A 21,147-nucleotide genomic window follows, 5' to 3' on the forward strand; every position below is an offset into this window, starting at 1 on the left:
CACTTCCTTAGAGTTTGAAAGTACTCGATGTCAACTTCTTGACCGTCTGGTAAGATAACCTTGCAGCTGATTTAAACATTTATGCCTTCAATTTATACATTTATGCCAAATACCCATGATTAACAAGTAAACTCAACATCTCAAATTCTGTAAGCATCATTTATAAAAAAATTGCAAATGTGTGAAGTAAAATGGATGATTCTGGCTAAATCTCTTAATAAACTATGCCCGTATTAATGAAGGGGTTGCGTCAGAAAAGAAATCGGGTTTAAAAGATGTTTACATATTTACTGTACTGTGCTGTAGGTGCATTTGTTTTCAAGCAAGCACACATTAGAGGCCACAAATAAAACAAAACAAAACATAAGACTATTGAATTATTCATTATTGATCAAATAAAAAAACATAACTATTGAGCTTTATCCACTAAACGAAGACTTTACCATTAATAGCGAATTGGTGACTTTTTCCATGTCACCAGTTCATCACATGGCCTGAAGAAGCATTTTGTATATTAAGAGCTCCTAAGGTGAAAATCTGTGGAGGAGTTCATATTTAAGAGGCTTAGGAGTTTCATTACATTAAGATGGAGCAGAGATCTGCTCCACACACTGGATGAGAGTATATTAAAAAGCTAAAGATTAGATCACCCAGAGATTACGTTATTAGATATGTGCTTGATCCAAGTCGGCACACAACGCAGTAATGTAGCCACGTCTGAGAAAAGGTGAAATGGTTACAAAAAAAAGCCAGCTTTTGTTTTTTCCTTTAACCACAGTTTTAAATTTAAATTTATTAATCAGGCATTGTTAACAGACAAAAATAGGATTTTTTTTATGAGGATAGGGGAAAAGGATGTTTTGATATATCATCAAAATTAGTGTTTCAGATGGTTAAGCTGCACTGCACAAATGGCAATATGCAGCAGGTAGCAAAGTAAGATGTTAAGCAATCAATTGGTATCAAATTGATTATTAAATGCATGAACTATAAAGAACCACTGTAAAACAATCAAGAAAAATGAATTTCTGCATTTTTTTGTGCTCCAGCCTGCTAATATGCAGTCTGCGTTTCCATTCTGACGACAAAAATGTCAAAATCATTTTACACTTTATTAACATTTGAGGGGTTTCAGAGTCAATGTTTTTTCCTCATTTCCTATGTGCAGCTCAGAATTTCCAAAGGGGCAAACGTATTTACAGAAAAAAAACCCCAACTAAAACATATATGTGCTTGAAGTAAATCAGATTTACTCGCAAAGATAAGCCGGTCTACTGCTCTTTTATTCGTCTTACATAGGTAGGTATCTGTGACTGAGCTGTTGTTGGGTGCAGTATTTAGTATGACAGACTCCCTTCTAAAGCTGCAGAGCCCCTGCTGACTCTGTGTATGTGTGTGTGTGTGTGTGATAGAGAGCGAGAGTGTGTGTGTTTGTGCATGATTATATAACCGTTTCCTCTGTTCTTGTTGTGTGTTTACGAATACATTGGTATTTTTTCCCTCTCCCTTACCCCAATTAGAATGATTAGCTTGGCATCCGACTTAAAGAGGAATTAAAAAAAAAAAAAAAGCACCAGAAAACTGTCTATTTTGCCATCTCTCATCTACCTATAACGAGTTGGATTCTTTTCAGGTGGATTTTGATGAAATCTCACGAATGCCCGTAATTCAGCAAGTTTTGTGCAGAGCAAACTTGACGCAACCTCCTTTCTTGGGCCCGTTTCCCAGGAAAGCTCCTTGAAAGAGGTCGATCGTGCAGGGTCTCCCCCTCCTCATATACGTCAGCTGAGCAAAAGTGAAGACACCAGCCAGCAGAGACATGAGTGGGAGGAGTGAATGAGGCAAGCATGGATACAGACTGAACTGAGACCCGAGGTAAGCTTTAAAAAAGAAAAAAAAAAAAAACTAAGAAAATTGCAGTATCTTTACAAGCTGTTGTGTTTGTTGTTTTTCTTATTCGTGACTTTGGAGATGACTTTGATGTCTTTGTTGTGTGGTTGGCTCATGCCTCTGCAGACATCACTTGTCAGTCACAGAGTCTCTTTGACAGGATGGCGCTTGCAGTTTCTGTCAGCATTGTTTTTTGTTCTGTTCTTAAAGTGGTATGAGTTTGCATGTGGCATAAGCAGTTTTCCCACAATATTTGGAGCGAATTGGAACAGTATTTATACCCGTTGAACTTTTTCCGCATTTTGTCGCGTCAAAACCACAAACGGTCCATTTTAATGGGATTTTTTTCGCCAAAAACAAAATGCATACTTGAAAAGTGAAAAATAGAGACTACATAATTTCAAAAATCACTTTGAATACAAATAAGAAGTATGGAGAGCAATTGCATCCAGTCCCTCTGAATTAATATTGCGTATGTCACCTTTTGGTACAACTGCAGGTCTGATGGTGACCATGGAAATCCCTAAAAGTTACAGAAACATCCTAAAGTGAATAATATAAGTAACTTCTAACCATGTTTTTTATTCATATTACTAACATGGGTTTGACCTTTGGTTACCCCATTATGTTTTTAATGCACATTTCCACATTTTTAAAATGCTTGGTGCAGTTATCGTAACGGGAGTCAGTTTTGACCGAACCATCATGTAAGTTTCACAAAATGTGCTGACAGCAAACATTTCTAAAATGCTTACATTTTATTTACACATGTGCTTTTTCACATTTTTTGTTTTATTTGTAGAGACATGAATCTTTCTACCAACTTTGTTAGCATCAAGTCTCCGTGGTGAGTGAAGAACAGAAATATTCTGCCAACAGCACTGTTTCATCATGAGAATGTTGCACTCAAAACGCTTTAAATCAAGGCTACAAACCCACCTTTAAAGAGTTTTATTTGATTAATGATAAGTAGAACATTGATTAACAAATTTGAAAATGATTATTCTTGATCATTTTCATGACGGCATTTGACAAAATGTAAGATTTATTACTACTTTCACAATTGATTACTGCATTATGCTTTTATTGTGTAAATTACTTTGAACTGTCTTGTTGCTGAAATGTGCTATACGATTAAACTTGACCTGACGACACAATCATGCACTGTTTTGTTCGGGTCTTCTCCAGTGTGTTACTGAATGTCTGACCTTTTTTATATTTGTATTAACAGAGGTCTCACCACTTTGTAGGTGACGGTATTCTTTTTCTACCCTACTTCAGCAGAAAAAGAAAAAAAACAAAAGGATCAACTGATGAGAGATGAGTAACGGAATAGGAAGCGGCTGAATGATGGGAGTGTGGGAGTTGGAGTGGACACGAGGATGGACTATGACGGGATGAGGGCGGGAGAGGAGGGAGAGTGACTGGAAGTACTAAGCAAAGGTAGACTGGTAGTTCCAGCTGAGGGAGGATGAATGTCGTTTGAGTGAGGAACATACCATTTGATTTAAAATGTGCTTTGTGTAAATGAAAGTATACAACAAAAGTGGACCCGTCGTTACTCCAACAGACACACGTTCCTCGTAAGAGCGAACTTGAACTCTGAGATTTTGAATTTACCTTATTTAAGTCACTGCTTAAGGCTGGTAAATTGAGAAAAAAACACACAACTTGAGAGTCAAACCAAAGAATGCATTAAGTCCACAATTCAAATAGTGCAAGTAGATTGGTGTTATGTGAGGCTAGAAAGGGGCAGCGTGGGGCAGCTGCGTAGGGTGTGACAGCGAAGGCAACATTATCTAAGGCCTCATAGGAGACATTTTGGGACCAAGCCTACAGTAATGAGCATAGGAGTCCAACTGTGCATGCTCTAGAAGCAGACAGGAAAGACAAACCGGTGGGGGAGAAAGACAGGTGTCAGGGGGTGGGTGGTGCAGAGCTTGATCTTTCAGCACACTCTAAGCTTTTGTTCACAGCTGAAAATAAATGAAAGCATGCATGCCACATTTAACACCAGAAAGCACTTCTCCAGGTACTGCTGGAGCATTTGGATGTTAAGACATAATTTCCTGTTACATACTGCACCTCATACAAATGTAAACACCTTTTTAAAACTTTTTACACATCTTATCACAATGCAACCTCGAACTTTAGTGTATTTTCTCGTGTAAACGCTTAATGCAAAACAGCACAAATTGTGACTTGGAATGAAAAGGTCTGACTTGCATTTTACTCCATCCCTTTACTCTGATACCACTAACAAAAAAAAGAAAAAGTGCAGCATTTGTGTAATTTAATCACAATATAATATGGCTGTTTGGTGCAGATCCCAGAGGCTTTTATCCTTGGTGCTAACTGAGCAAGCAGCAGTCAGTCAGAGCTCAGTTGGGGAAGAAATTGAAAGCAGTTAAAGCATTAAAACAATATTCCAGCAATATGAAAGTGCTTGTTGCTTACAATAACAATATACAGCCTCTATCTTGACTTCTTAATTTCCAGATGGCAAAAAAAGCTCAGGAGAGAGAAAATGACATCAGAACAACAAAGCTTGTGTACAAGCAAGAGGTCTCACTTTAACATAAACTGTATTATTACATCCATGTCTGGTGCATTTTTGTTTAAAATATGTTTGTTTTTCATTAAGTGAAATTACTCGCAGTAAGCAGAGTAGCCATACTTTCTTTTTTCACAGTAAGAGTAGCGACAACATTCCAAGTTTTGAGCATCTCAGAGATCTTGTTGCTTACATTATCATTATACAGTGTGTAGATTAGTGTTGTGTAGAGACCTTTCTCTCCATCTCCCTGTCTCTGCATTGTTTCTGTGCTCTTGATTTGATATTTTATTAAAACCATGATTAAGAGTTTATATTTTTATTCAACCCTGAACAACGCAAATCATAATCTTAGAGATAGCAATAACGGATTCAAAACAGGCATGTTTAACATTTGCTCCACTGTACACTGCGGTTCATGCCCGCACAGCATGGTGGGTGTTTTTAGCGAGAAACCTTTTTTTTGTTTGTTTGTTTGTTTTTTCCTCCAAGCGGACGTCGAATCACGTGTCGGGGCTTCCAGGTCCTGGGCCAAGTTTCTTCGTGTCAGACCATCCACACGGGGATTCAGGCGTAGGCTGCCCACGCGGCCCAACCCACCCGCGCGCGCATCTCCGCTCCACGCTGCGTAACCAACTCCTCAGCTAGGATGGACTGGTAGCAGATAGGAGGCATGGGTAGATGTTCCGTCTTTAATTGACTGAAGGCGCAGATGAGGACCACTTAAAGCGACTTCTTTGACTCCAGTCCGTGATTCTTTTTTAAGGACCAACTGCTTTTATTTGATTACTTACGAGCAAAGGGAAGACACGCACTGTGTGGAGAGAAAGGGGAGAAAGAAAGAAAGGAACAGGGAAGGTCCAGGTTGCTGAGAAAGGCTGGGTGCGCTAGAACGTCGGAAAGTCACGGATCATGCTTATGGGAACTCCCGATTCCGTCTTGATAAGGTATTTGAAAACAAAGAAGTTGTTTCGTTTGCCTCTGTTCTTTGAACGCTCATCAAGTCCAGAATTTACTTCACACGACAAAAGAATCAGAGAGAGGGATGACGAGCGCTCCCTTTCCTCCGGTGTTGTTTCCTTTGGCACAGTTACTTAAAAACTGCAACATTTTTCATTTTTAATGGCGATCTAAAAATCCTTTATGGAACGAGTTGGAAAATTTAATGCGCTTTTCTTTTCTCATGTCAGAACAAAAGCCCATTTAAAAAAAGCTTCAAAAGAGTAAAGTCTGCTTTACGGGATTATCAGGGCTAATGTTTCGTACTTGATGCTATTCCATTTATTATAATAATCGGGATTAGTGTGGCGTAAATTGCTTTCCCCCCCTCATTTTTTGGCGCATACTCCTGTTTGCCTACCACTGAATGGTGTGGGCTAAAAACCTTCAGTATATCAGAGACAGAGCGGTCCATCTGTTCAATCACATAGCAACAGGAAGAGAAAAGGAGTCAGGAATAAAAAATAAATAAAAAATCTTTACTATTTCTATTATATCACAGTGTAAATCTGTGGCAGTAAAATATCTCTGCACTCAATACGCTTTAAAAAGCCTGTCTAAATGTGGGATGCCTTGAAAAATCTCACAGCCAGTGTTTTGTTCATGTGCCACTGCCATTTCTGATACGTCAAAATTCATGTGATAGTGGAATGAATAAAGCATATAAAGCATGTGATTTCTTTTAAATCAATACAGTGCCTTAGCTAACTTTTTAATATTTATTCCAATTATGACCACAAACTTTAGTTGTTAGTGGGTTTATGTTTGATAAATTGGGCAGTACAGTGAGATGGGAAGAAATCGAAGCAAGGTTTTCAAAAGTTCTGAAAATAAAAATCTAAAGTGTGACATGCCTTTGGGCTTCCTCAGAATAAATATACTTTGAAGAAAAAAAAAAAGAAAGAAAACCTTTAAGTGAAATTATAGCTGCAAATCTTTAGCAAGTGGTGTTTGCCAGATTTGAATATTGAAAAAAATTATTTTACCCATTCCCTTCTGCAAAACAGCTAAGGCTTAGTAAGATTCAATGAAGAATGTCTGTAAAAGGAAAGTTTCAACTCTTGGTGCATATCTTTAGTTAGATTTAGGTCTGTGCTTTGACTGGGCCATTGTAGCACACACATTTGCAGGTAAGAATGGCCCAGAATTTCAGCCCTGGCTGCATGTTTAAAATTGTTGTCCTGCAAGAAGGAGAACCTCTACCCGGGTTTTAGATGTCTCTGTATCTGCATATAACACTTGAGTGAATTTAAGGTGTTGCTGTCTTTGTTTGTTTTACATGTATAAGAACTGGCTAAGTTGGAAGAATGATTGTGCAAAAGTGTCAAAGGTTTGTAAAATTCTGCCGCTGTGTACGTTCACTGGAAGCAAGTTCTTGTGTTGCCAAGGGACTGATAGACAGAATGGTTTAAGTGTTTATTTGGCCCATTGTGAGATTTATCTGTGCTGAGCTGATCACTCTTTCACTCATTTTTTTCTCTGTCACTCCTTCTTTGCTTTTTTGCAAACAATCCTTCCTCCACCTGCATGTCTGGTGTTGATCTCTGAACATCAACCACTCCCTTCTTCCCTCCAACCTCTAATCCTCTGACCTCTCCTCTAGAGTGGCTCTGCCTGATGCTCTATCATGACTGATGGCGAAGGGAGAGTGCGCTTTCAGTACGAAGCGTGCCAGGAGCAGGGCGAGGTACAGGAGGACGTGAGGCTTTCTGTATCGGCGGGCCACAGGACCGACGCCCCAGATCACAATGGTGACCCAGAAGGACAAAGAGGAGGAGGAGGCCGGGAAGAGGAGCAGAAGCAGCAGGAGGAAGAGAAGGAGGAGGCGGTGGAGAAGAAGAGGAGAGGGAGCTGTGGCGGTCGAGGAGAAAGGAGAGACGAGTGGAGCGTCGAAGTTCAGGAATGTGAGGAGGAGCAGGAGCCAGAGCTGGAAATGGAAGCTGGGCCTACGCTGGGAGTCCGCATCACAGCTCCAATCCGCGACCCAGACTGCGTGTCCGAGGAGGAGGAGCAGCAGCCGTATCCGGCCCTGGCTCCTGTGGCCTTCTTCTGCCTGAAGCAAACAACAAGGCCCCGCAACTGGTGTCTTCGCATGGTCTGTAACCCATATCCTTTCATATGCCGGAGACTGGTAAGCCCAAATATGTCTTCATCCTGGTTTGCCTGATTAAGGTTGTATGAATCATTGGCGGTTGTTGGATGATTCCACCAATGAGCATGACGTGATCAATTGATCTTGATAACTTAGGTATCATTTTGTGGGCTCTAGTGTCCCTTTTTCAAAGTAGGCTGACAGGTAAACGTCATCGGGTCCGGGAGTCGAACCCGCGACAGCTGCGTCGAGGCCATGTTGCCTTTGAATGTGGGTCACGCTAACCCCTCCGCCACCACGGCACGCCCATAACTTAGATATTTTAATAAGGATTCCTTTGTACTGTGTTTGGATTTCACTGCAACTCTATGATGGGAATATATTAGAATTATTTATTTTTGTAACTATTTGTAAAATGGGATTTATTGTAATTTGGTCTTATTACCATAAACTAAATTAACTTGAACTGTTTCAGCCAGCTGAGCTCATTGCAGCAGGTGGTGGGAGAGTCAGCACTAAAGCTGCTGAAAACCATGCAGTATTTCTGGTATCTCACTATAAGTATCTCATAGTGAAAGAGTAAAATGGAAATTATAGGTGGATTTAGACCCATAGCTCCCTAAAACATCTGTATACTTTGGTACCAATAAACAGCTTATGTCTATAATATTTTAGATAATCCTGATAACAAACTTGTACATGAGTAACTATTATGATTACATTAAAATAATCATGCATAATAGACATCTCAGCAGGGAACTAAGTTCTTCTGATCACAATTTTAGGATTTGTTTAAGCTATTGGGGAAAGTTTTAAATCAGATCTTTAATCTTTTATTCTTTTTTTACAGTTTAGATATAAGCAGAAAAAAAGAGGAAAGAAAAAAATGTGCAAAAAAGGATACATGAAGTAAAGTTAAATCTATGAACGGTGGTTTGTGTTCAGCAAAATCTTTCCAACTAGAATTAGATAGATTTTTATAATGTATGCTTGATTTCAGTTTGTTGTTATTTTTCTCCATTTCTTTCTAAGTCTCAGCCTTTCCCAATATCCAAGCAATTTGAGGTTTGCCAAAAATGTTAATTGAATGAACAATATTGCTCCCTTCAGTTTTATACATAATACTAACAGAAACCCCTTTATGTTTACTGTTAGACAGTTTCCCTGTGCAATATCCAGCTGTGGGACGTTTCACTACAATTTAGCTGAGTCTAAAAAGAACAAAGGCGGCAGTCAAAAAGAAGTTGAAGATTAATGACTGCAGGTACTTCTCACAGGGTGCACTTAGGTGGGTGGTGTATGCAATGTTGACACACATACATTACAGTGTGTCTGCTATTTGAAAGTTACTAAGAATGTAGATATGTAGTTATTATGAACATTTCTTATCCACCTCCACCTCTCCCTCCACATCCCCCATGACAGATTTAGGTGTAAACTTATTTCCGTCAAACCAAGAACTTTGTTCCAGATTCTTAATGACACAGGCGTCTTTTGAAAAATTCATGCCTACGATTATTTATACCTGTCTTGATGATGAATTACAAAAGCCTGTATTAACAACCCAGTATTAAAATTCCTCTCATAATTGTGGACAAGCATTTTGAGATAAGCTTCAAGTTAGAGGTTGGATGACTTCTTTGCAATCATCTTGATCTTTAGCTCCCTTCACAGATTCTCTCATAAATTCAACTCGGGACTCTGGCTGGGCTCCTTAAAAATGTTGAAAGTTACTTCCAGCCAAAGTACCTTTTTGGTCAAGTTATACATCTATTTTTAACTTAATTTGGTCAGAGGTATGAATGATTTTTATGCCTGGCTATACTTATATGATATGAGATTCTCATGGTAATTAAATGGCAATGACAATTAAATTGTGTTACCTATTGTAATCGCTTTTATTTACAACAGAAAAGCAACACTTATGTTACTGCTGCTAAAGTAATTTTGCATATTGACACCAACACTCTTTATTTCTAGATGTACGTTTATAGAATGCAAACCAAATATTTTCTTCCAATTGGAATTTCTCTTCTTTGTCATATGTAGTTGTAGCATCCTGTTGCTGTAGAATGACTGCATTTCGAAGTCTTTCCATAGGGGTATTGCATGTTTTATGTATTTATGTGTGTGCATGTGAATTTGGCGTTTCATTGAGACGGCAGTCTGGAGTTTTTATGGGGTTAAGTGGTTTGGAGACGAGTCGTCAAGTTGCTTGAAGTTTGAGAGGATGTAGATACTGAAGACAGGAAGTAAATATACAATGAGGGTCTTTTATATCCTGTGTGTTTCCATATTCTTAAACATAAGCAAACTCTCAGAAAAAAAACCCTGAAACAGCCTCATACAGCATCAGTTACATCAGTTCAAAGTTATATGCAAAAATTAGTTTACTTTCGTTGATTAGCTGTCGCAAGTGAAGTTGATGAATCATATCCTCTTCATCACGGTGCTGTGACGTAGGTCAAAAACTCAAATTGGTGATCTACCTGAATAGGTCAGTATGCGTCAGCCGGCTGTTCTACATGACCCTCCTCCTTTGGAGAGCTTAGTATAGATCCAGTGCTTTAATGTCTCAATAAATCTGGGAGTGATGACATTGACTGTGCATTTGTGGTAGAGAAAGCGTATCTGGCTGGCATATTCTGTTGTGAAAGATTTTTATTCAGTTTTTTGATTGTGTTATTTTTTTATCCAAATGGTTTTTGAATGATTACTGGCTTGTGCAAACCCACTTAGGTAGTGTCTGAAACATTTATTATGTTTTTGTGTCCACCAGGTCTTAAAAGGCTCATGAAAGGTCAACATCATTGCAAAACTGGTCTTTCTATCGATTATGAAAACAGTCAACGTTAACAGATGTTAAGTATGCAACACAGACGCATGTTAAATGTAATGCATTACATTTTTTAAAATGCGATCAAATTGTTTCCTTTTGCTGGCATGAGTTTCTCTTGGGCTCTTTGGCTTCATTCCACAGTCCAAAAAATATGGCTGTTCCCATGAATCAGTGTGAGTAAATTTCCCTTTTGTATGAATGTATGTGCATGGTTGTTCTTCTGGGTCTTTCTGTGTTGCCCTGGGATGCGCTGACGGTATGTACAAAGTATAATGGCTGCTGGAGACAGGCACAGACCCCGACGACTCGGCAATGATAGTGGCTATAGACAATGGGTGGATAATTTTTATGCAGTGGATTTGTTTTTTATTCCTTAATGACCAATGATTCTGATGAGGAGTATTTTTACTTTTACCAAAATATAATCAAAATAACCTGTGCCACCTGCAGACTGACGCTATGTGCTTCATTGGCTTTAAGCTAGCTTATGTCCGGGTCAGTATGAGATTCTCACAGTAAGAGTCTTGTGTAAAAGTAACAACATTTTGTACCATCTTAGTATGAGGATGAAAAGAACAAGGGAAGCAAACACATAATTTTTATTATATATATATATATATATATATATATATATATATATATATATATATATAAAGTCTGGTATGCTATTGCAATCATTATATTGACTATACCACTTATTTATTGGTATTTTGCTTTGTATTAATAGTCTAAGACAGAAACAACAAGCAACATATTTATTAGTACATATTAGTAATTATTTAAAAAAAAAAACCTGTTAAATTTATTAATAGCTTGCATTATTGTTTTGGACCATTTTCCTTTTTGCAGAGCGGGGCTGCTCAGTGAATTGCCCAAAGGGCCACTTGAGTAACTTTAATTTTATGCATTGCTTAGGGTCAACTAATTGGTTGTAAAAATGATTCCTTCTAAAAAAAAAAAACTCTATAAAGTTGATTTTTATTCTGCAGTCACTGGGCTCTGGCCAGCAGTCATTGCAGCTGATCCAAAAAATGTGACATGCTACACCGGTGACAAAACCACATTTTTATGTAAATTGCCATTTTTTTAGAGAAATAACTGCTAGGAAAATGTCTAAGACGTTGAATTTCACTGTGTTTATAGTCTGATCATTTTAATTCAAGCTGTGATCCCTGATTACGACTGTGTTTTCTGCACAAACACTCACTCATTTGACTTCAGTAAGTAAGGAGTAGGGCAGCATGATGTCGGGAAATTTGATTGGGATATTATTGCTTTCAAATTTCTCTGTGACCTTTAGGATCTTGACTAATATCTGTATCAGGTGAGCAAAGTGTGTTTTTGTCAGGTAGAAATAGCAGGCAACAAATACTGCATTCCTTCGAGTATTTAGCAATATTATTATTGTTCACACAGAGACATTTCAGTGAATATATTGTGCAGCCCATACTTAAAACCCCATGAATTGTCAAAATCTCTACTTTCTCTATTATTCTGCTTTTGTTGTTGTTGTTTATTCGATTTATTTATTTTTGACCTGACAATTGATAATACTTAAGAAACTCGGCAGAAAAAAGACTAAACATCTGTGACTTGCTAATAAAATAAATTGGTTTTGCATGCCGAACTACCACTTTATGTATGTTTATTATAGTACATATAATCTGAATCTGTTTATAACCCTAAAAAGACTGATAGGGAGCACTCATTTCCTTTCCACACTTTGTTTTGTGAGTGAACACATTTCTAAATCTCTAAATGAGTTTCTTGTAAACAATGGAAAAGTGTTGTAACGTTTCAGCGAGCTGACCTTCAGTGCACAGCAATGAGGGTTCCTCAATGCGCCACATAGTTGGAAGAAGCTAGGGCCACAATTGCACTTTCTCTATCGTCTTAGTGAAAGGACACCAGGAAAAGCATAAGACAAAAGCATAAAATCAACAAAATGTTCACAAAATGTTATCTTTATTCAAAAGATAACTTTTAAAAACCTTGGCATACCTCCATACCCATTATTTATCCTGTTGTCCACATCCCTGTTATGACAGAGTAATAGCTAACTAGGATGTTTGTGATAAAAAGTAGATGCTCCTGTGGTTTTTTCTTTTTATATTTAAGATGTAGAGATACATATTTTTTTTCCTGAATTTGTTGAGAGAGTTGAATATTTTTTTATGCATGAGCATGGCTAATGAGCAAGGCTCACACTGTCATATGCCTTCTATTGCTTTTATAACTGCTTGCATAAGAATTGAACCAGGTTATGTCATAAGAGCTGATCTCAAAGGATATCTAGCCGCGTTTAATTCCTATGTGTCTCTACATGAGTGGGTGTGTGTTTACGGTCCATTATAAACACTACAAACCTGGTGGTCCATAGTAGACTTTGTAAATATTACTTGAATTGTAAACGCACCTTCACTCTGCAACAATGAGGTACAGTGAAAGTGGTGAGAAAAAAAAGAAGAAACTATTATTCTACCTGTATTCTTGGTGCAAATCAAAAATTGAAGCAAATCAAAATTAGATAGAATGACTCTAAAATATTAAACTTGTGAGTCATTAATTCACTGTGGCAATTAGGATCTGTCAGCAGTTGCTTACAATTACCTTAATGGCATTTCTGCGCGACAGCCTATGTCATTAATCTTTTTAAAAATGTGCGTCATCAATAATCAACTGAATGCACTCAGGGCTGTACAGTAACTGTTGAAGATGTCCAGAAAATTCTCTGGTTCTTTGCAGGCAGCAATTACAGATTGCCCCCTGCCTTCAGAATGGCCTTTATTCTTCAGACACATGCTCAACAAGTTGCCAAAAACACTCCAGACAGTTTTGATTTATATTACCATGGTAGCATCATACATACAGCTGTTACAGATTTGTCCTCTCGTCCTGTCCTTCAGGAAACTGCCATCAGAAGATGGGTACATTTTGGTCACTAAGGGACGAATTAAGTCAACAACGTTGTTCTGGTAGGCTGAGGCGTTGAAACATTGCCCATAGTGTTTATCCATCCATGCTTTTTGTCATGTTCTGATTCCACCTAATGAATGTTGCAATTGACATTTTTTTTTACCGTCGCTTAATCTGACACTCATCAGATTAAGCGACATTTTTCCAATCCAATATTGCCCAAATTTGGGGAGCCTGTGTGAATTGTAGCCTTGATTTTTGGATCTCAGATGACAGAGGTGGTGCCCAGCGTGGTCTTGTACTTTATCCCATCTTTTTGATAATACTTTTTTGAATTTGTTTGCATTATTGCAACCATTGACAATCGTTTTCTAAGGTTCTGCTTAGTGTGAGATAAGGTTGTTGGCTCACACATCTACATGACATTAACACAACAAGCATTTGCAATACTATAGTTGAATATTACAGTGGCAATATCTTTCTCTGTTAACTCCTTTTGTCCTCATTTTTTCCATAAATTTTGTCATCACTATTATGTTCCTCTCTCTTTCAATTAGCTTTTGCAGCTCAGTCGCTAAATTTTATCTTAGCTATTGTTACTAAAGACAGTCATATTCCATCCAGCAGAAAATGTATATTATTAGCAGAAGAGCACTGAATAAAAAAATATTGCACCAAAGCAGTTATTTTCAATGTGATTATGCAAACAGTGGTGGCTATGTATTTTGCACCTTTACTGGTATAGGGAGTAATGTGATTATAAAATCTACTTAAAAAAATGAAATTTTAACCTTTAGCTAAAAGGTTTTGCTCTTAAAATCCAAAACAAACATAAAGTACTGGAGGGACAGAAATGGGTTCAGACATAATAGACAAAACATGACATGGTTTTTAGTTGTCTACCATCTGCTGGTTACAGTGCCTTAGCTTTCATGATAGCTCTTACAATGCTTTAGTTCAATAGATGTCAATTATTTGACCATAGTCAGTTGGCTTTATTTGTGTCAGCTTATGGCAGGACAAATTTTTTGCTACTGACACATTACAGTGTCGGACAATGTTCCTTAATCTATGTACGGTACATTTTTTTCTTATGTAATGTGTTTGTGTTAATCTTAACTAATTATATTTATTTATTTGCTAAGTAAATCCTATTTTCAACTTGGTACTTTTCTTAAACCCTTGTGTGTGAAACCTAAAAAAATGTAGAACAGATTTTTTATTAGTGCCTTTTGGTTGCACCTTTATCTTCAATCAGTAAACAAGAAAAAATGTTTTAAAAAAGTAGAAATCCAGTTGAGTTAGCAGCTCTGTTAACTGTCTCTATTATTGCATTTCTAGACCTTAGCATCCCTCTTCAAACTTTTTTTTCTTTCAGGTGAAAACAATAATAAAACACTTTTTTTTTTTTTTTTTTACAGTGGGCTGCAATTAGTCTGTCCTGTTCTGCTCTGGTCAGTAATCCTCATATTGCTTTACAGATGTCTCATAAACAATGAGTTCAGTGCTACTGGTACCTCTCGGTGAAAAGCCCACAAGCATTGCTCTCAGCGACTGTAGGTTGTGAGCCCTGATCATTTTCCATTGCTGCTTCATCTTCACAAGAAGGGTAATTTCAGGCGGACTTTTGTGGTACACAGCCTCAGAGAGCCCTATGGACAAAAATGCTTAGGGCTTTGCAAATACCTTCATGTTTTTACTGGGAAAATGGTTGCAATGGGATTTCATGCTTTCATGTTCCGAACATGTCAGGTCAGCTAAGAGACTCGTAGCATTCTTGCTTCTGGTCTTCTCTCCCTTGTATGTGCCAACTTGTCATGTTGTCAAAGTTGTATTACATTTTCATCACAAGGTAAACTTCCACATCTCAAGCAACCAATGTGTTCATTGAACTTTTTGGTAGCAACAATGTCAGTGAGAAATAACTCAAGCATTTGCAATCTCAGATATTATTTGCAATTTTGATTGATTGGGCATATCTAGAAAGATATCTGGCAGAGTCAAAGCTGTTTCAGCGGGATCATTCAAGGTGAAGGAGAGCTGTTTTTTTAGAAACCACATTATCAACGAAAGAAACCCTAATCAGCTTTGCCCTCCAGTGACAAATTTGACATAACCCACGTCCTGTCACTCATGATGCATTGAAATCATTTTAGAGACATATATATTTTTTTGTCTCGGTGTATTTACATCCTAAACCAATTTTATCTTCTCAGAGTGAGGAATGATGATAGCTGTCCTTGATGTCAGTGGGTTGTCCATCTGTTGCCACCCAGACATGCCTCCTGATGAAGAAGTGAGAGGATGAGGGCGTGTGTACAAAAGACAGGCTTTTGCGCATTACTCCCTCCTTGACAGGCGAAATGCTTTGTCTTGCTCAATTTATATTAAGCATTGCAACAATGTGTGTTTGCCAGCTTGCTAGGTGACTCATATTTGGCCTGTGCTCATAACAGCAGATTGAGGGTCGTTAGGTGCATTTTTCTGCAGAGACTGAGGGATCCTGTCTCTGTGACGTACGAAACTCTGCAACTCCTGTGCAGTCCCCCAAAGTGTGTGGCTACCAATTTTGCGCTAACTAATTTGAAACAATGCCATTTAAAAGCAGTAACACCTCTTGGATGTTTTCAAACTTGATCATATTCCAACCGCAAGCTTTTTGGGGATTTTATGTGATGGACAAATTCAAAGTATTGCATAACTATAAATTAGATTGAAGAAAATGATACAGAGTTGTTCATTAAACAAATTAAAATCAGAAAAAACTGAGGTATGCGTTTGTATTCAGCCTTTTGCCACAGTTATGATTGCAATTCTTTTGGATGTTTTCTAACAGCTTTGAAGATTTTTAAGGTTTTGAAGATTTTGCCTATTTTTCTTTAGACAATAGGTCAAACTGAGTCACACTGAATGGAGATTGTTGATATCAAAATTTATGTCTTGCCACAAATTCTCCATTGGATATTGGTTTGAACTTGTCCCATTCTAACAAATGAATATGTGTTGCTCTAACCCATTTCATTGTAGCTTTGGCTGTATGCTCAGGTTAGTGTCTTCTGGAAAATGAACCTCTGCCCTCGTCTCAAGTGTTTTGAGAGGTTTTCTTCCAGGAACTCTGACTAACTTTCCTGTTCTTCCCAATTCTCTGAAGCAGAGGTGTCAAACTCCAGTCCTGGAGGGTCCTGCAACTTCTGGATGTGCCGCTGCTGCACCACACCTGAATAGAATAATTAGGTCATTAGCAGGACTCTGGAGAACTTATCTACACAATAAGGAGGCAATCTAGCCATTTGTTTCCAGTGTTTTGTACCTGTGGCACATCTAAAAACTGCAGGACAGTGGCCTTTGAGGACTGGAGTTTGACACCCCTGCTCTGAAGCCTTCACCGAGCAGTGGGATTTATGCTGAGATTAAACCACACACAGATTGCGTTGGATTTTATTTTGGGGTATCGGAGTAAAGGAAACTGCAGGTAAAGCCATTACAGTTTCAGGTTGTAACGTGAGAAAATGTTAAACAAGAGTGTAAAACGTGTAAGGAATCAGCGGAGTAGTTCATTTTGCTTTTTCTTTACTTGCGAACCAATATCCAATCCAACATGGAACATTATTTCTGTTTCTCAGTGCATTAGCTAAACATAATGCATAAACAAATATAACTTGTACCCCTCGAGGTATTTAATAATGTTTATGTCTAAGTATGCATGGAAGTCATTTAGCAAGCCAGCTTGCCCTGTGTGTGGGGTGTTAAGGTGTGTGTATTGTGGGATTACTTCAAGTGCAATAGGATCTTTGTTTATCCCTCTGCTCAGTGTTTACAGACTGCGTCGCAAAACGATCTGGAACTAATAGTGCTTCTTCTCATTTGTGTAAATGCGGTGTATGTGTGTGTGCCAAAGTGCTTACAAGTGACTGTACGGGAGTTGTGCGCATTCACACACACAACGCGTGTCCAGGCAATGACCCTTACTTTTGCCCGAGGCGCTGAGCGTCTGATGTGAAAATGAGTGTGGCCCAATGTTAATATGTCTGGCCAGATGATGGACATTTTTCTAAATTTATGTTGCCACAGGGATTATGGGAGGGACCGCAGATTATATCGTTACAACATTGGTAAAAAGAAAGAAGAAAGTCATGCTTTACCAGCCACGACTGTAGAAGCCTGCAAAAAAACCCCCCAAAAAACACGGCGTTACTGCTGACACATTTTTAAGCGCTTTCTGCTACTTTGCCAAGTCGTGCTTGTCAGATTGTAATTAAGGTGCTTTGTCAGAGGTTTAAGGCTAGTCTGAATAAGGAAGGTAGCTGCTTGTTTCTGGGGTCAGGGAGTCTAAGGAATCTTGTAACAACTGCTTGAACACACTTTGTCATTAGTCTTTAGGTTTTCTGCATATTTATTTTGTCTTGTCCTCCCAGTCATATTTCATGGGTTTTATTAGAGTAAATAGCAACAGAGGTAATGTCTGCAAGTGAACGGCTAAGCTAGTTATTAATAATGAGGGCTGGCTTAAACATTAACGTTTCAGGGTTATTTGTTGTGTTGGTAAGCACTGTGCTGGATAAGCAACTTCTGGCAGATTCTGACACCCTTATTAACCAAACACAATTTTTGAGTGAATAATAACTAAGGAAGCCTTCCTTCTGTAAATGGTTTAGCCTTTTATGCTTGAGCCAGAAGATGATTCTGATGATCCACTAGCTATGATGGATGCTATTGAGAGGCTGCAGCAAGCGGTGATGACATGATATACTGCTGATACTGCCTCAGTTCTGCGAAATGCGAGAGCAGTAGTAATTCAGAAGATATCTAAAACAGGTGTTTTGTAAACTTAATTATTTGTAAAGTGCATAAACAATATGGAAGGCTTGGCCAGGTGACCTGTGAAGGACTACTTCTGTGACAGCCCACCTCACCTTTTCTGCTATTAAAAATAACATACCTTGGATCATTCTCAGTGTGCAGTCATGGTGCGATTCCTGGTTGGAATGGATTCATCATCACCCTGTCTACTTGTTGACATTTTGGCAGTCGTGGTAGATGATGCTGCTGTTTTGCAGTTCCCAGTTGGACATGGATATGAGACAATCTTTACAAAAATCCACCCTGATCCTCATCACAATCCTCTTCTACACAGTTTTAACTGTCAAATAGTTTTCTATAGTTGTACAGGATACAACTAAACTGAGGATAATGACAAATAAGATTGCTGTAAAAATCCAAACAGCACTTTGACCTGTTTAGCCTTACTGAGCAGTACTCTGTGTTGTATGGATCTAGAAGTTGTTGTAAGGGTGAATTTTGTCCAGTTAGATCTCATTCAACTACGAAGAAGCAAAACAAACTGAAAGACTTAGTATGATAATTTACTATAAACATTATAAACTGTACATTGCATGATTCTGACAGTCTTTTCGGTCCAGTTCTTACCAGCTTGTGTAAGCATGTTTTGGTTTTCAGCTCTGGTGAGTTTCTTATTTTCTATTTTACAAAGCAGAATGGTTGTCGTCAGCGGGTAGCTCCATTCCTTTGTAGAAATCCATTGTGGGATGGGATGTTTCATCTGCGACATTTTCAGATGGATTTAAAGTTTCTCTGTTAGATGTTAGAGAACGTTCAGGGGATGTGAATACTTGTGCAATGCAGTGTATGTTACTATCTTGCTTTATGTCTCTGTTTAGATCCTCTTTACTGTCACTGCTTTGCGTAATATTTCTCTGCTGTCTGACTCCAGTATCTTATAAAATAACTGTAACACAGAAACATTCCTATTTCTATCCCAGTAGACCACATTCACTGTCAACTCTAACAATTCTAAGGAGAAGCCACCAGGCATTTCTTTTCACCCCCATCCAGCACATATTAGAAGCCTGAGTAATCCAGCCTCCTACTTTGACATGTACCAGGTACATGCAGTTGTTCATCACAGCTACGAGAACATTTACCTCAATGAGGAGAGTGATGGAAGACTTAAGACAAAATGTAAACCAAAAGCTGGCATAAAACTAGAACAAACCAATAGGGTCACTGTAGAGTTACTGCTCCATCTACCCAATTTGTCTTTTAACTCGGCAAGCCATTACTCAGTTTCCCTGTAGCGGCATTGCCGCACTGATTGGCCAACTGATATTGTGGGATGGGATGTTTCAGCAGCTGTTGCTATGGAATCGCCTCCTGTTGGTGATGGTCTGCTTGTGTGTTTCCATGCATCAGTCCACCATCCAACCCCTCAATGAAAATATCTTCCAAAAAATGTTAATGGAATGTGTCCAAATCCAAGAAAAAAGAAAAATCACAACTTTAATGGTGGAAAATTACTCCGTTTGCACTTGAATGATTCCAGCCAGGGGACATGTGCACTGCTGGATGGGAGGCTAAAAAAGAAGAAGAGAGAACAAGAAAGCCAAAGATGATGAATCCAAAAGTTGAGGAAAAAAAACCCCTGAAAGTCTAAGACAGAAAACAGACAAGAGAATTCAAAGAGGGAGGACAGGAAGTCAAAAACAATGGCAAGAACAAGAGCAGAAGGGAAGAATGAAATGGATAAACAGGATAAAAGGGGAAAATCTGGGCGTTCAGAGGAACGGTGCAAGAGCTGAGAAAGATGAACAGGGCCAGCATGAGCAGTGAAAAGAGCTGAACCCAGTCATTTAAATGCAGCCCTTTCCGGACAGTTTGTGTGCGCTAACAAGCTGCTGCTGCCATCGTCTGTCAGTTGGACACGGCTTTCAGCCAATCACAGGTGTAAGGGATGAGCACGCATTTTTCTGCACTCAGCCTGCTATGTTGTGCTTCCTATTGTCTTTTTTTGTCAGTTGATGGTTGCTGCAGTGGGGATGCAGTGGTGTTCCAACATCAAGACATAACTCCACTCTCAAGTAACCCCCAACCCCCTTCCTCTCCTCTCCTCTTCCTCCTCCTCCTCACTCTCTTGTTCTGACTGCAGCTGAATAATGTTTGCTCTTTCTTTGCCCTCGTTTCCTTCACCTCTCCTTCTTTGGTCTTTTTGTGTTGCTCAAACATGCATGAGCACTGATTTGTTCCTATCTTTCATGTTTTTATGTTGCTCCATTGGGGGCAGGGATTTGTTTTTATTTTCAGGCTATTGCATTATATTTGCATATACACACACATGCGTGCACGCCCCCACGTGCAGGCATGTGAGGCAAATAGATCATTTTCAACCTGAGACCTATTGCTAAAATTGTCAGGGCATTTGTCTTCCTTTTTATCATTCCTGTCAGTTCCTCAGTGTTTGAAGTGGATTGAACCCTGCAGATTTATTGATCTACATGCATGGATAAAACTATGGTGGCTGTCGGTTCGTGATGTCCTGATGGCAAAGGGACAGGTATGGAAGAGGATTGAGTCCAGCAAAAGCTAATTTATCCAGGCTATAAAACAGGAGGTGAGAAGATGGAGTGTCAGCAGTTGTAGGTGAAAAACCAAGTGATTTAGAGGAGCTGCCCTACATCATGGTTGAGGATGCAAACATAGTCCAGAGGTCAGCATCGAGGTGTTGGGGGAAGATTCCTAAAGAGATCATTAATCTCTTTTTGTGTACAACGTCTTCAAAGTAGCACTCAGTTATGTTTTTATGTCGAATTGCCTTGTTGTGCTTGCAGTGAAGAATTTGTGCTACGGTTTCCTAATAAGCTTAAAAAATGTTCCGTGTGCAACAGCATGTTTGTGTTTTCTTAGTGCTCTGTTCTGCTTCCCCACAAGAATACCACAACAGCTCTTATGTTGCTGCTGATTCCGTTATTGATTGGAAGATGGGTGAAATTACTGTCAAAAAGAAAAAAAAAAGATAGGCAATAACATAGCACTTGACCATAATGGCCTCTTCTGCGAAGGCGG

The 21,147-nt window shown here is 38.7% G+C and overlaps 1 protein-coding gene across 3 annotated transcripts in view; it reads left to right on the forward strand.

Annotated features, from left to right (window-relative positions):
* The first annotated feature begins 4,981 nt into the window (after positions 1-4,981).
* The window catches only part of cacna1ha (calcium channel, voltage-dependent, T type, alpha 1H subunit a), a 137,333-nt gene continuing 121,167 nt past the window's right edge, over positions 4,982-21,147 (forward strand). The window contains exons 1-2 of one of the 3 annotated variants that reach the window (XM_032587024.1): positions 4,982-5,391; positions 7,047-7,549. In XM_032587024.1, the coding sequence (XP_032442915.1) occupies positions 7,071-7,549 (479 nt within the window). In that variant the 5' untranslated portion in view covers positions 4,982-5,391; positions 7,047-7,070. The remainder of the gene's footprint in view (positions 5,392-7,046; positions 7,550-21,147) is intronic. The other 2 variants (XM_032587022.1, XM_032587023.1) reach the window with 2 other exon arrangements.

The sequence above is a fragment of the Xiphophorus hellerii genome, chromosome 16 (assembly GCF_003331165.1).
Source record: "Xiphophorus hellerii strain 12219 chromosome 16, Xiphophorus_hellerii-4.1, whole genome shotgun sequence".
NCBI lineage: Eukaryota > Metazoa > Chordata > Actinopteri > Cyprinodontiformes > Poeciliidae > Xiphophorus > Xiphophorus hellerii.